Below are 15737 nucleotides of genomic sequence, written 5' to 3' on the forward strand. Positions count from 1 at the left end.
CCTTGCCTCCCGTCCCCTAGGTATGCTGCCATAATTTTAGCCTGCCTGGGTCTTTCCTTGTTGCACACCTTTTTCTCTGCCCTTCCTCTCCTGCCTCTCTGTTCTACATCCCTGCCATTCTTATCATCCACTAACCACTGTTTTCTGTTTGCTTCCTATTCCCTGCTCTGGGCTCCTGTCCGGAGCTGTAGCCCAAGTGCCTCATCCCGTTTTCCAGTCCTGCTACCTCGCTGCCCTGCCCATCAAAGCCAACTGCATTCCAAGACCCGGACATCCTAGGAGTCATTCTTATAATTACTCTACTGTTAACTACTATTGTTCTATCTGCCCAGTGCCGGCCAGAAGCAGATGGGCCCCCCCCCTATGAGCCCGGTTCTGCTCAAGGTTTCTTCCTGATAGGGAGTTTTTCCTTGACACTGTTGCCTTAGGCTTGCTCTCAGGGGGTCTCAGGCCTGGGAACAATGTAAAGCTGCTTTGTGACAACTTGTGTTGTAAAAAGCGCTATACAAATAAAAATGAATTGAATTGAATTGAATTGAATACAGTGGTAATGTGTCACTGAACGTCAGAGCATACATGAAAGTGAAAAATGAGCTATCGGAGACTGATGGCTTGGTCATACGAGGATGCAGGATCGTCATTCCAAGGTCACAGAGAGCAGACATTCTAAAGAAAATACACAACGGGCACCAAGGACTTACCAAGTGCAGAGACAGGGCAAATTCATCAGTTTGGTGGCCAGGGCTCTCTGCTGAGCTCAAAAATGCTGTGATATAATACCACACCTGTCAGGAACAAAGGCGAACTCAGTAAAATGGAGCCGCTAATCTCCACACCTCTGCCTGATTGTCCCTGGAAAAGAATAGCTCTTGATCTCTGTGAGCACAACAAGAATAACTACCTTGTAGTATCAGATTACTACTCACGGTTCTTGGAAATACTACATCTGCCATCCACAACCAGCAGTCAGGTTATTTAGAGACTGAAATCAACCTTCGCTAGGTTTGGGATGCCGGACGAGGTGGTGAGTGACAATGGGCCTCAGTTCGCCAGCGCAGAGTTCCAAGAGCTGGCTAGAGAGATGGACTTCATATACATAACATCTATTCCTCACCACCCCCAAGGAAATGGTCATGCAGAGAGAGTGGTGCAGACCGCAAAGAGAATCCTCCGACACGAGGATCCACTAATAGCCCTCATGTGCTATAGGTCAACTCCCTGTGCCACTACAGGAGTCAGGCCAGCTGAACTCCTTATGGGGAGAAAGATCAGGACAACCCTCCCTACCCTGGAGAAAAATCTTCAACCGAAATGGCCCAAGCTTTCTATTATAACCGCTGCCACGGGGCCAGATCTCTTCCTCCACTACGATCAGGAGACACAGTCTTCACCAAGCTGGATCAGGAAAAGACTTGGGAGACACCAGCAGTTGTTTCCAAGGAGAGTTTTACCCCAAGGTCTTTTCTCATCAAAACACCGCAAGGAGCAGTGCGGTGCTCTAACTCCAGAGACTGCCTCTTCTAACCCAAGTCAGGTCACAACCCTCACACACACACCTACAGAGACACCAGCACAGGCTTGCACCAGATATGGATGGGTGTGCTAACCAGTCATGAGACTGGACCTGTAGACACTGAGGTGTCCACTATATGACCCTTGGGGGGGCGGGGAAACAGAAAGGTCACTAAAAAAAAAAAAAAAAAAAGAGAGAGTACGCGTATTGATATTGCTGAGTACACGTGTTGATATTGCTGTTCTTGAAATTCAGTGATTTTGAAATTGAAAATAATACTACTGTACCTTGGTTAAGTTGAGTGATATAACTGCTGATATGTTTGATAAGTTTCATGCCAGGAAACTGCTCTTTAAGTTTGAAAGTGATCATGGGTTATGGCACCTTAATTTCCTTATAAGATAACCTTAATTACAAATTATGTAGGTTTACAAGGTGATCTAATTTATGAGAGGAGTTACAAAACGCTAAGGTTACATTTATGTTCGAAGAGTAAGCCTACTTGCAAAGGGTCACTGTGACTAACAGAGAGTTTGTGTATTGTGGTTAATTGATTGCTGTTTGGATGCACTCTTGTTATTGGAAATAACATAAACCAGTATATGACATCTCCCCCCTTTTTATGTGGGCATGTTCTATAAGCTGCTGTGTACGACAGCTTTGCGTCACGATAACATTTTACGGCAGCAGCCCCGTTTTACATGCAGAGTAAAGTACACACGTGTTGTTGTTACTGCTGGAGTTCACAGCTGTTAGTAAAGGTCCGGAACACCAAAGCGTCAAAGAAGCAGATTATGATGTTCACAGGTAAAAGACAGGTAGGTTTATTAGCACAACCAGCCGTGGGAACATCAGCATTGAGCAGAAGTTCAACTAGTATAACATTTCGCATGTCTCCGGATCAAACGCCATGCCATTCCACAAAACTGTTTTAATTTAATTACAATTTAAACTTTTGGACATGCTCATCAGCTTTATGTTTAGCTAAAAAAAAAAAAAAACTTAATTCCTAGAGACCTTTTAAGGCTGAGAGAGTTAGGAACTCCTACTTGCACCAGTAGATTTTGGCCAGAAACCTGGCTCCCTCTGTCACAAAGCTCAAACTTGTCTGAAAATGGATATTCAAGCATGACAATATTAAAAAAATGTTGATCCATGTCTAAAAATAAAAAGTTAACTGAGCACAAAATAAATGTTCTTAACTGCAGGCCTCAGACCAATTTGTATTTCCAGCTGAAAACAGCAGTTCAAGAACAGAAACAAAAAGATCAGAAGGACCTACAACAATTTTTCCATAGGGAAGGGTTTAAAAAATCCCATCTCAGAAGTGCCAGAACTTTAGAACACTTTATAGGAACCATTGTAATAGCGTAGTCCATGGCATGGCATGAGAATGAGCAAATGTTGATGTTTTGACCCTGATGTTTTATGGAATAAAACAGGAACAAAAAGGAAAAATTACTTTTTGATAGGAAGGTTGATAGGAAGGTGTAAATTCAGTAACATACACAATTCTGAGAAAAATGATCCAATATGTACATTTGTACATCATCGTTAATAGCATGTTTCTTCTTATTTAAAATGTAAATGTTATTTGGTCTGGGGTTTGAATAAATCTGGAAGGAACTATATAAATCCAGCTCTGAAGTCTGTAGCTGGTAGTGATTAGCTGCAAGATGTTATCTTCATACTCCATTGCAAGTGACTGACTAGGGGTTATCTAACTTCACATATGGCAATGCATTTGACCATCAAAACTCAAGAGAGCTCATTTTCAAGTTTCAACCGACAGTAAAAATTTAGACAGGTTTATTGCATATCAAACTTTCAAACAGTAAGACATTTTCTTTCTTCTAAAACATACAAGATTTAACATGGATTAAACAAATTACATGAGTACAGGAGTAGGGGAGTGTGCCAAGTGACATGTTTTTTTTGCAGAATACCACAGTTCAAATAACTAATGAACAGCAAATACAACCCATGTGTCAACATCATCCTTAAATTAACACTTACAGCATGTTACCACAAATTCCATTACAACACAACTAGCACAATTTCTTCACCAGCTGCAACTTTTGAGAGGTGAAGCAAAAACATTTGGATTTCTGATTCCCTCGTAACAGTGACATGCACAACTTGGTGGCCTGATGGAGTGTCACCGAGTCCTGAAGGCCTGTGCTGAACAGCTGGCAGGGGTGTACATTTTCAACTCCTCTCTCACACAGGAAACAGTCCCACAGTCCCTCAAGTCCTGTTATAGTACCGGTCCCTAAAACACCAAACATATCCCAACTGAAAGACTTTAGGCCGGTGGCACTGGTCACCATGAAGTGCCCAGAGAAGTTGGTTCGCCAATCCATAAACTCTCTGGTTCCAGACACGGTGGACCCCCTACAGTTTGCCTACCGCCCAAACAGATCAGTGGACGACGCGGTGGCCCTGGCGCTTCACTCTATACTGGAACACCTGAACACTAACAGAACATACACACATATGATCTTTTTGGATTACAGCTCTGCTTTCAACACGATCCGGCCAATGAAGCTGACTGTGAAGTTGGCAGACCTTGGAGTGCCAACACCCACCTGTAACTGGATTTTGGATTTCCTCACAGATAGACCACAGGTGGTGACAATGGGAAACAAGGTCTCTGCTGAGCTCACAGTCAGCACAGGAACCCCCCAGGGCTGCTGTCTCAGCCCCAAACTCTATGCCCTGTACACCTATGACTGCGTATCCACCCAGAACATCATCGTTCTTAAATATGCAGATGACACGACCATCCTCGGCCTCATCAAGGGTCGGGATGAGTCATCATACAGGGAACAGTTTAATAAAATCATTATCTATGGAGAGGAAAATGACCTTGTTCTCAACGTAGAGAAAACCAGAGAACTCATTCTGGACTTCAGGAGGAGAGCCCCCCCTCCTCTGCAGCCTCTCACCATCAAGGGGACTGAGGTGGAGCAGGCTGACAGTCACAAGTTTCCAGGCCTTCACGTGTCAAAAAACCTAAGCTGGGCCATAAACACTGTGACAACAGTGAAGAAAGCACAGCAGCGGCTCTACTTCATCAGGCTGCTGAAGAAGGCTGGACTCAGACGTCAGCCCCTCATCCAGGCCTACAGAGGACTCGTTGAGTGTGTTCTCACCAGTGGCATCACTGTGTGGTTTGGAAATACCACCCAGGCTGAGAGGAAATCTCTTCAACGAGTCATCAAAACTGCAGAGAGGATCATCGGCTCTGACCTCTCCTCCATGGACACATTCTACACACAGCGCTGTAGGAGGAAAGCATCAGCGATTGTAACCATCCAGCTCACTCTCTGCTCAGGTGGGAGAACTCAGGGTACAACCTGAGACACCAGAAGCCAGAGAGCATCACCTCTCACAAGGCACACTTTCACAACAGCCTTTTTCCAGCAATTGTCAGATTGATTGCTAAGGACATTAAGGCGGGAAGGAAATACCACACCCCCCACCTTACTCACACCATGGACAATTAACTCCTCACACACTTGCACCTTACGGACTGGGTTTTTTAATACTCAACTACCTCACCCCCTCTCACTCTCTCTGTCAGACGGAGTCTTCCCAGTCCATTGTTCTTTTCCATTGTTTTTTTCCCCCAGTGTTTTTGTCTTGGTTTGTGCAATATTTTTCAATTCAATAGTGCAATAATTTATTTTTCCTCTGCAATAATTCATAGTGTGTATTTGTATATAGTGTGTAGTGTGTATTTATTCATAGTGTGTATTCTTTTTTATACAGGTGATATTACTTATTTCTTATTTGCTGCTTTTTTAATCTGCCTTTCTCTGTCTGTTATTTTACAAAAAGCTGACTCGGGGAGCTATGTACAAAAAATTCCAATGCACCTGTACTGTCCTGTACCTGTGCAAATGGCAATAAAATCTTGCCATTGAAAAATCTTGAAAAAACTTGTTTGGTCACACTTAAAAAGCCACACTTCAGAACTCATTTGACCAACGTCATACCCCACAGAGCTTTGGCACCAGCATATCAGTGTTAAATGACTTTTCAGATGTGTTGGACACACTTGCAGGTCACAACTCTGTTTTTCTAATTCTAAGTGAGGAAATAAACAGCAGTGCTCCTGTACCTGTCAAAATCATCAGCATGTTAACACAGTATGTTAGTGGGTCCATTTGGATTAAACAGTGGATTAAATCTACTTTCCTTCAAATAAAACTTTCAGAACACAATGAAGGTAAACACTAGCATGAAAAGAAAAAAGTAGGCCCAAACAGAACTGTAGGATCTCAGTGAATAGGCACTTCTCCAATGCTGTGAGGGGAACAAAAAGGGGAGTAGTGAGTGTAGAGACAGAGGAGGAAGGAGGGACATGGAGAGGAAGGAAGGGCAAGATGGAGGGAGAGAAGGGTCCTGAAGGAGCAGCAGAGGTGACTCCCGTGGGTGGGTCAGACAGTGATGTGGAACGGGCTCCCAGGGATGTGTTCATCGGCCCATTTCACCACTAGGGTGTACTCGCCCTGCTGCTTTAGCTGGTAAGTGACATCATACAGACGGCCCCCCACATGCCTGACCATAACCTCCTCACAAGGTAACATGGGGCCCTCCACACCAACAAGCAGCATGCCACAGCCTAAATGCATGGGGGAAGGGGAAAGCATATTAGTCTTTGGGTGTTTAAACCCACATTGTTGAGCAAAATTCAGTTTCATTAATGAACATACTGGGTTTCACAGTGATACTGCTCTGCAATTAGAGGCATGGAAAGATTTACCATATATTAGTTCTACATTAAGACCATGTAAAAGTTTCCCAGTTAAACTTTACTCATGCTGCCACTGAAAAAAACCCTCAAGTTGTTTAAATTCAAGGAAACCGTCAAATTCATCATTGTGTGTAAAAACAGTAATGCTACCTTAAATCGGACATACAAACTTAAAAGTGAAGTGCATTATGTTTTCATTAAGCCTGAGCCATGGTGAAGATCGTTGACATTAAACAGACCTAAATCCTTCCATTATCCCTACTGGAGAGTACCTGCTTTGCTGCAATCCACACTGAAACTGTTCTTCTCGCCAACAAAGGCCTTAGTCAGACCCAAACCCTTGGCCACTACATGACAGGCCCATCCTGGTGCCTCCCGGTGTCCCTTGGAAACACTGTGAGACACTGGATCCACCAGCAGAGAGGTGGTCTCATGCATGCTATGGCTGCTGACTAACCTAGAACCTGAAAAAAAGATTCAGGAGGTAGGATGCACTGTCATTGCTTCATCATCACCACCAATACAATGATGATCGGCTTGCTGTTAGAGTTACCTACATTATCTTTCTGGTGACAATTTTACAATTATAACAGCATATGGCTCAAAACACTTCTCCAGTGTAGTATACAAGTAGACTATGACTTTCAGCATGGTCAAAGATTATAGTGCTCAGGGATGTCACAGTGGAATTTTCTTTCTAGGTGCGTTTTGCCTACAAAAATCTCACAGCCACAGTCACTTCAAGACCCCTTACCTGTAATATTAGCTTTGAAGGGGCTGCCTACAATATGGTAAGGTCCTCCATATTTAATAGTGATCAAGTAGTTCCCTGGGGACATGGGGATATAGGTGACCCTATAGCCCTCTGGACACTCCTGGCAGTCCATTTTGACCTTTGAGGGGCCATCAATTGTCACAGCTAGGGTCCCAGGCCCTGTAGAGCTGGTGTTTATGGTGAATTCACATGGAGAGCCTGAGAAGGAAATGCCAGAGTTAGAGCTGCATGTGAATTGCGACATAGGGGAAACGGCAGTTGTCTCACAGGGAACTCGCACCCGTGGTCCCGCGCTCAAGACCAGCCCCATGGGCAGACACTAGGCCTGGGTCACCCACTTGGCCAGTCTCTCCAACACAAATCTTGAAGGGGCTCCCAGGGATGTGGGATCCATGAAACTTCACATCAATAAAGTAGATTCCATTTTCCCGTGGAATGAACTGCACAGCATATTTGTCTAGAAGAAAAAGAAAGGCATAAGTCAATGTATTAGTCTGTGTTTCTCCTCCTCTCCTCTCCTCCTTTTCTGCATGTACACTACCTTCGGAATTTCAACTGTACACATTGTGCAATGTGCACCCTCACAAGATCACTGAAACAAGAGCTCAAACCCCTGATACACTCACATGCACATACATCCTGGACATACAAAAAGAAAAATTGGGGGGAAAAGGCGTGCACTTCATAGTTAACTACAACACAGCTACAGCACAGACACAGCAAGACACACATCCAGTGCTGACAAGGTACAGAAAGCCAAATCCCTCTGTGCTTAATTTAGGTTTTACTGTTAACTGATCATAATGCCTTTCAAACACTTATATTTCAGACCGATCCTTAACTATACCATTAATGTCACACTGGAGTGTCCATTTGTGCCTGTGTTGTTCTAACAAAACACTCATTATGGAAGAGTATACCAACACCAAAATAGCAGCACCCATCCATCCACCCCCCTTCTTTTCTGGTCACCTTCATCAATCTGGGTGATGCAGCAGTCCTCCTGGGCTCCAGAAGGGCTGTGCACTTTGGCATCAATGGCACCCCTGGCCCCATTCAGGCTGACTGAGAATGATGCTGGCTGGTTCACCTTCAACCCCGACTCCTGAAAGGACAGCTCACAGTTCAAACCTCATGCCCCCCTCCCAGTTATAACCATGATTTGACCTGTGCATCCCTCTGAAATGAATCACAAGTTTGTTCACTTGTTTGTCATTGTCAGTGTTCTTGCCTGTTTACGTTACATGATTAGTGTCAAGTTTTAGCACTGGAAATTGCATAAGTGTTTCTAAAGACAAGTATTGAGCGTAAACGTTTTTGGTTTTGTGTTATGGCATTTGTTACAATGGCCATTTGACATTACAGATGACCAACAGACTAATTTGTTTCTGTAATTCTTATAGGGGAAATATGTTATGCATAATGCAAAACTCATCTCCATGGCTGTGAGCACATGACCCCATGCCCCTGGAGTCTTAGTTTTCAACCTCCTGAAGTGATCACAGCCCCTGGATATATCAATGAAAATGGACAAACCAGGGCAGTGGTCCCAAAAAGAGCAGATAAAAATTGTCCTCGTTTGTGAACTGTGAGAGTTAAGTGCTGGAGGGGGTGAGAGAAAATTGTGAAACAGAGCCCTTCCTCCTTACCACTACTTACACCTGCATTTAGAGATTCTGTCACTTGACTGACTAGGAGTGTCTGGCAAGTGTGCATCTGTCTGTGTGTGCACACATTTAGTACGACAATAAGAAAGCCATTTTGTGAAATCATATTTTTGAAATTCTGATGTGAAACCCATTGTGCTGTAATGATCTCAGGAAAAGGCACAGACAAAGTCATAGGCAGCTTCTCTCCCGTGTCCTCTTCAATCATTGAGATTTCCATCATTCTCTGACTCAGCCTTTGGGACGGGACATGAGAAAGACACCCATTCTGATTATCCCAGAGTTCCCAGCACCACCCAGTGAGGCAGTCACAGCATTTGCTGCAGCCACCTGGCAATACATTTGCCTTTCAGCCCTATATCACCACACTGGTTACCATGGGCAGTAATGTGGTGCAGTGGTTAGGCAAGTGGGTTTGTGACCAGAGGGGTTTAGTTTCAGTTTCCAGTAGGAGCACAACTTCCAATCACTTACACAGCTGGATATTTATGGTAGAGGATAACATGAAAGACACCCTGGATAATTTACAATATTCAGGTCACTGCCATGCAAGCAGGTGCAGTTGGGTTTCTCTTGGGACAGAAATGTGTGCCTCACCTGAAAATTGACAACAGTGAGGTAATTTGCATCATCTGAGGGTGATGTCACAGGCACCAGGAAGGGGCTGTCTGGAATGTGCTCCTCATTGAACTTGACTGACACTTCATAGTCCCCTTAAGAGAGATGAGAAACCACAGGACTGTATACTGAAGTCAGCTGCAGAGCTACCTATTATCTAGTAAGTGAATTTAAACATCTAGTTTAGAACACACAGAGCACACAGATCAAACATTCTTATACAGAACAAACTTTGTCTGTAAAATCAGTTGTAACGTTGTAGGCAATTTAAAAAAAAAAAAACATTTAAGAGTGGCGTTATGAAGGATGATAGCTGACATATTTAAAATAAATAATGCTGATCAGTTCTACCCCTTGCAGCTTCTGTGAAGGTTCTAGATCCACTCTCTCAAATGTTATGGGATATGGTGCAGCAAACTGACAGTGCTTCTTTGCAGCCAAACAGCCTGGAGCTGCAGGTTACCGGCCCCAGACCTCACCTATTCATTTCCTCTGCAACAGCAGAGAGACTGCAATCTTCGCCAATCCACTTGAACTGAACCCTAGGGTCATGTTGCTGAGAAACCCAATGAATGGTAGCATCTTTAGCAACAGCACACAGCTTATGACTAAGGCTTGGAATAGTTTATTTAGAACAGATTAAAAATCTCAGATACTTGAAACAAGATACTTGAAAATAGCTGTAGAAGTGTAGAAATTTAGAAATAAATGAACATTTATTATGCATTTATTCTCAACATTTATTTATTCATTCATTTTTAACTATCATTTCTAGCTAGTCAACTAAAAAAAAAATTAAAAATCAGGCCTGAATTCACCGGCTGATTATTTACATGGGGCTCAAGGCTCATCTTCATGCTCATCTCACCTAGCCCTGACTGCACACAAGTTTTACCGGGTGTCTTAAGCATCTCACCTGGTTCGTGGACCACATAGGACACCCCACTGGACCCATCTTTGCGGTCCTCAAAGGCAATCTCTGCTTTGCTGGGGCCCTCCACCGAGATGGAGAGTCCACCTGCTCCTGCCTCTCTCGTCCAGATACTGAACTCCGCTGGTGGACAAGGGAAGTGCATTCAGTCTGGTTAGGTATTTAGTTGAACAGATACTGAATCATAAATGCCGTCCTTTACATATAGTGCCACTTTTGGAAACAATGACACAATGGGAGTGCTTTCATAGGGTGTACAACCTTAAGTCATTACCACCATTTAAAACCACCAGGTTTGTATCATCACAAGTCTATCTCCACAGTGAGTTCACCACTGAACTTATGCTATTGCAGTAACCCAAGGTGCCAACAGGGTTTTGACTTCAATCATAATATGTTTTACAACTACAGACTTGTAACAGTTGAGGAGGGGTTATAGTTGTAGATGTAGTTTGAATACATGCATTTTCAGTCTGTGCCAGAAAGCAGACAGTGATCCTGCTGTTCTGACAGTTGTAGTGAGCTCATTCCACTGTTTGGAGGCAAGGGTAAAGTAACATGACTGAGATGAGCAATTCTTCCAGGAACAGACTACTAAGTGACCAGAGGTGAAGTGGTCTGGAAGGAATGTAGGGTGTAATGACAGATTTTAAGAGCAGATTTTTGTTACTGTTCTGTACACTGCAACTGACCCTCTGTTTATACCCCACACACAGTGCATTGTAACTACCCTTCTGTTAAAACCCCTCAGTTTAAAGCTCATATGCACAGTGCATAAAATTTCCTCCAATTGTACACCTTGCACCCAGTCCTTTATTTACAATGTTCATGTCTGTGGACACACCTGGTATACCAGCCTCAGCCCTCTCCAGCCCAGGACCCCCGGCTTGAACCTTGTGTGCCCCACCCTCTCCCAGGGGTCCCACAGTGAACTGGAAGGGGCTCCCTGGGACATGCAGGCCCTGGTACTTGACGCTGACTGTGTGAATGCCTGTCTCCATGGGAACGAAGTGGATGCTATGGGTGTTGTCCTCTCCTTCCTTGATCTCAGCCTTGTGGACTTTCCCCGATGGACCAGTTACCTGGGCTGTCATGTCTGCAATGCAGACCTCTGCCAGAGGGAGTGGAAATTTGTGGAGTGGGCATTTTTAATGGGCCGTTAATGGTTTTCTGCAGCCACTGCGAGTCAGACTGAAAATCAAGTTAAAAATCAAAGGCAACCAAATATAGCCTATCATGATATTGACGTGTCTGAATGCTTTGGACTGGAGAAGTGACACCAGTGTACCACCTGCAGGAGTTGCTGCGCTACCTGGGATCTTGACACTGAGGTCACACTGGCTGCCCACATTGGCCACAGATGCAGTGCTGCGGAGTCTGGTGATGCTCTCTCTCCTCCTGCCCTCGCCAGTCACCTTCGCTGTGAACGCACTACCTGTGTATGTGGGGTGAGGGAAGGATCTCCATTCAGAGCCATCTCTGGAAGTAAATCAGTAGAGTGGCTGGCATTCCTTAAAGCAGTCCTGCATGTTTTAGATCTCTCCCTGCTCCAGCATCAGGGAGAGATCTAAAACATGCAGGACAAGGGGTCCTCCAGGAGAGGGTTGGGAAACACTGCCTTAAAGAATGACATTCTCACTAAGAGGGAGCATCAATAGCTAAATTCATGTGTCGAATGATTAACCACTTCATGAGCTAACAGGTTACTAGGAGCACTTCACCTGCTGGCAGCTGCAAGGCTGTGGACCTCACACTTTCCTCTGATGGGGGTGAGAGTGTAACTCAGTACCTGGCACATGCTGGTCTGCAAACTTAATGCTGATGATGTAATTCCCTGGCATGGTGGGGCAGTAGATGACCTTGCACACACCGTCTTCCTCGTCCTCTGTGTTAATATCAACCTTACTGGGGCCTTCAATGGACAAACAAAGGCCCCCATAACCTGTACAGAACAGACATTCCAGGATAATCTTGTTTCCTGGGGTACTCCCTCTAAGGTAATGTTCATATAGCTCCTTTCCACTCTCCCTATACTGAAATGATAAAATATAAAAATCAGCCCATTTCTTCCAAGCTATAGAAAAGGAAATGCATTACCAGATTTTAGCATACATTTCTTGTTCTAGGCTCCAGCAAACCACTCTCAGTCAATTAAAGTGAATACTTGTTTGTATTACTACTTTGTTTAATGAACTCAAAGGAACAGAAATAACTTAGAGAATATCTCACATAAATACTTCTGTTAAAGCAAACATATTTAGAACACCCCATCTATAACAGAACTGACAGCAGATACGCAAGCGGTCAAACATTAATTAGCATGCATTTAGCAGATGAATAAAGTCAACAGGTCGGCTCAAATCAAAACATACTAAGGGGGTTCCCATGACCATGAATGAACGATCCCACGACCATTCCACTCTCACCTGCTTCACGAGTGTTGATGGTGAACTCAGCAGGCTCAAATGTGCGGGCGCCACTCAGACCTTCCCCGGAAACATGGACCCGACTAGCATCTCCGATCTCAGACTGGCTGATTGCCATGGTGATGGGGCTGCTGGGGATGTGCTGCCCATTCTTTCTGATGTTCACCAGGTGTTCCCCAATGTCCCTGGGCACAAAGGAGACCCCTGGAAGGAAAAGAAGGGAACAGTTAATATTCCCTGTGCTCGTGCAATGGTGCACATATACACAAGCAGATGTGTATGTAACATGTAACAGCCTCCACTCTCATACAGTAGCACTTTTCCACAATTAGCTCCAGTACATGTACAGTGCAGCACAGTTCATGTCTGTGAAGGTGTTATGGTGAGGTTATGGTTCAAGTTGAATCACTTGAATAGTTTTAGGTGGTGAAGACTGAGACACCCCATATGCATTTGCTGGCTCAGCATGTTTCAGAGTCATCATGTTGAGAGTGGCCAGATTACAGATTCATTGATCTTTTAAATCAGCAGAAAGCCTGATCTTATTTGCTGAGCCCCCTCCATGAGCTGATCCACATAAGATATCAGTAAACATGCAAAGAATCCGAAGCAATGTCATGCCTAAATAGTGCCTCAGACTAGTAACAGATGGGGTCCTGTAGCAGCTGAATTTTTTGGTCCCGTCTTGCCTTCCTCCCACTCACCCATGTGCCCGTTGCGCAGCATCTTGAGGAGACAAGGTTCCTCCCGGCCAGACGGCGTGGTTAATGAGGCAGTCAACTGGCTCAGGTCCAGCTCTCCAATGTCCACAGGAATGTCAGCTGAAGACCCCACCGCCAGGTGCGAATTACACACAGACTCATCTCCTGTAGACCGAAGTAAACATTGAGCATAGAGATCACTGTGAGAGAGATTGTATGTGCAAGATGCTTCATATCTTAGAGGTGTAAGGATAGGGGTGCTGGTAGAGGTCTGTTGGCACAGATATTGGTACACCGTGGTTATGAAACTCATCTTGTAACCACAAATCTGTATGCAGCATGTAATTCGTAATGTAGTGTAACATCATGGTTGCTTCAAAAGCCTTATTATCCAAGAGTACAGTTGACAAAATGCTTTTATTTAGAATGGAGTATGGCTAAGGACCTGCATCTCACAAATATCAATCTGATCTGCTAGTCTGATGTGCCTGTCAGTTCAACACCCAGACAACCAAAGGAAGGCAACTGTCTGCTGCAATCTGCCCTCTGCCCTGACCTGTGATCCTAGCAACAAAGGGACTGCCGGGGATGTGCTGGTCATTGCACTTGACCAGGATTCTGTAGTGTCCAGGCAGAACAGGCAAGTAGGACACAGTGCACGTGCCATCCTCATTATCAGTACAGCTGATGTTGGCTTTGGAGGGCCCCTCTATTGCCAGAGACAAACCACCTGGCAGAAAGTAAAAATGACAATTATCTTATACTTCCAGCACCACAGATATTTGTAAATACACGGGCTTTACCAAGCGCCAAGTTACCAACAAAACCCACCGCTCATAAAAACAGAAGCTTCTGCTTTGTTGTTCAAACATACAGTGACAAATCAAAGGTCCTGCATGCCATGCCTTAAAAAAGGTTATGGGTGTTATTTGCTCAAATTGGCCACCCAAAGCTTAATGATAATTCCAGTGATGTATACATTCCCATATTGCTGCATTTTTCTACTTGTTGGTCATCACTTCCAATCCTGTATTTTTGTAAATAATCATCTTATTGAGCTGGGACACTTTTCAGTGAAATATGACTACCTTCTCCTGCTTCCTTGGTGTCGACTGTGAAGACAGCTGGCTTGTTTACTGTACCATGGATCAGCCCAGGACCATAAGCTGTCACATGACCACTGTCAACATAATCCACATAGAACTGGAGGGGACTTCCTGTGCACACAAAATGACAGACAGATCTCAGAATAAACAAGTCTCAGTGCATAAACATTCCCAACTCCCAACCAGGCGACGGGCAACAGACGGGTGACCGAGCCACCCTGTGCCGGGCAACGGGTGGCAGACAGGCAACCGTGCCACCCTGTGCCAGGCGACGGCCGGCAGACAGGCGACCAAGCCACCCTGTGCCGGGTGACGGGTGAGCCACCCCGTGCTAGGCTACAGACGGGCGACTGAGCCACCCTGTGCCGAGTGGTGTTGATTGCTCTGCCTTGTTCTTAGCAAGTGATCTGTTGGTGTGATGCTGTTACCTGGGATGTGGGTGCCAACAAACTTGATGTCCATCTCATGCAGCCCTGCCTCTGAGGGGGCGTATTTCACAGTCACTGTGCCATCTTTGTTATCAGCCACATCTGGCTTGGTGACCTTACCAGAGGGCATCCGAACCTCACCTGAGGAGAGGGAGAGGCAGACAATTAGACCCTCTCTTTCCTGAGTTCTGTATGGTTGTTAACTGAAAGCATGAAAGACTAAGAATCCCAGTCTTCCTTCAGGTGGCTTTTACCTGTGATCTCTCCTCTCTCAATGGTGAATGGAATAACCAGGTCAAAAGGTCGCAGCCCAGGCATGTCCAGTCCATTCACACCCACAGGTCTGTCCACAGCCTTCAATGTGTGGTGGAAAGGTTAGCAGTCACACTGACAGATCAACAGTGGGTGTAAGTTTGGCTGGAAGAAGCAGCCATTCATCAGGGATCAATGGTAGGATTGACTTGTGTAGATTCAACATGTTAACCGACAGGTTATCACTGTCATCGAACAGATTATTGTGCAGATTTTAAATTATTTTGATGTTGTGCTTTTACTTTGATGTCAACTATCATGAATTTGATACGTCACTTGTGTCTTCGTGTGACTCTTGCTCCCTGGACCAGGCCAACAACAATTTGCGTGAGTGTGATCATACTCTTAAAGTACTTTCATTTTACTGGCATCTACCGTTTAAATGCAAAAACCTCACCAACTTCACTGCCTCAACTGAGCACAAACATATTTAGCCACCAAAACTCCAGCCCAGGGGATAAAGGGATGAAAAATATTCCAAAAGATGGCACAAAGGGA

At 44.7% G+C, this 15737-nt stretch overlaps 1 protein-coding gene across 1 annotated transcript in view; it reads right to left on the minus strand.

The window, feature by feature from the left end:
• Positions 1–5689: 5689 nt before the first annotated feature.
• The window catches only part of LOC118780442 (filamin-A-like), a 36471-nt gene continuing 26423 nt past the window's right edge, over positions 5690–15737 (minus strand). Inside the window, exons 31-46 of the mRNA XM_036532911.1 lie at positions 15182–15281; positions 14928–15068; positions 14482–14610; positions 13950–14123; positions 13397–13558; positions 12693–12896; positions 12056–12208; positions 11579–11701; positions 11111–11377; positions 10252–10389; positions 9327–9430; positions 8023–8167; positions 7331–7507; positions 7030–7248; positions 6548–6739; positions 5690–6143 (exon numbers count right to left, since the gene is read on the minus strand). Coding sequence (XP_036388804.1) covers positions 5959–6143; positions 6548–6739; positions 7030–7248; positions 7331–7507; positions 8023–8167; positions 9327–9430; positions 10252–10389; positions 11111–11377; positions 11579–11701; positions 12056–12208; positions 12693–12896; positions 13397–13558; positions 13950–14123; positions 14482–14610; positions 14928–15068; positions 15182–15281 — 2613 coding nt within the window. The 3' untranslated portion in view covers positions 5690–5958. The remainder of the gene's footprint in view (positions 6144–6547; positions 6740–7029; positions 7249–7330; positions 7508–8022; positions 8168–9326; positions 9431–10251; positions 10390–11110; positions 11378–11578; positions 11702–12055; positions 12209–12692; positions 12897–13396; positions 13559–13949; positions 14124–14481; positions 14611–14927; positions 15069–15181; positions 15282–15737) is intronic.

The sequence above is a fragment of the Megalops cyprinoides genome, chromosome 7 (genome assembly GCF_013368585.1).
Source record: "Megalops cyprinoides isolate fMegCyp1 chromosome 7, fMegCyp1.pri, whole genome shotgun sequence".
Taxonomy (NCBI): domain Eukaryota; kingdom Metazoa; phylum Chordata; class Actinopteri; order Elopiformes; family Megalopidae; genus Megalops; species Megalops cyprinoides.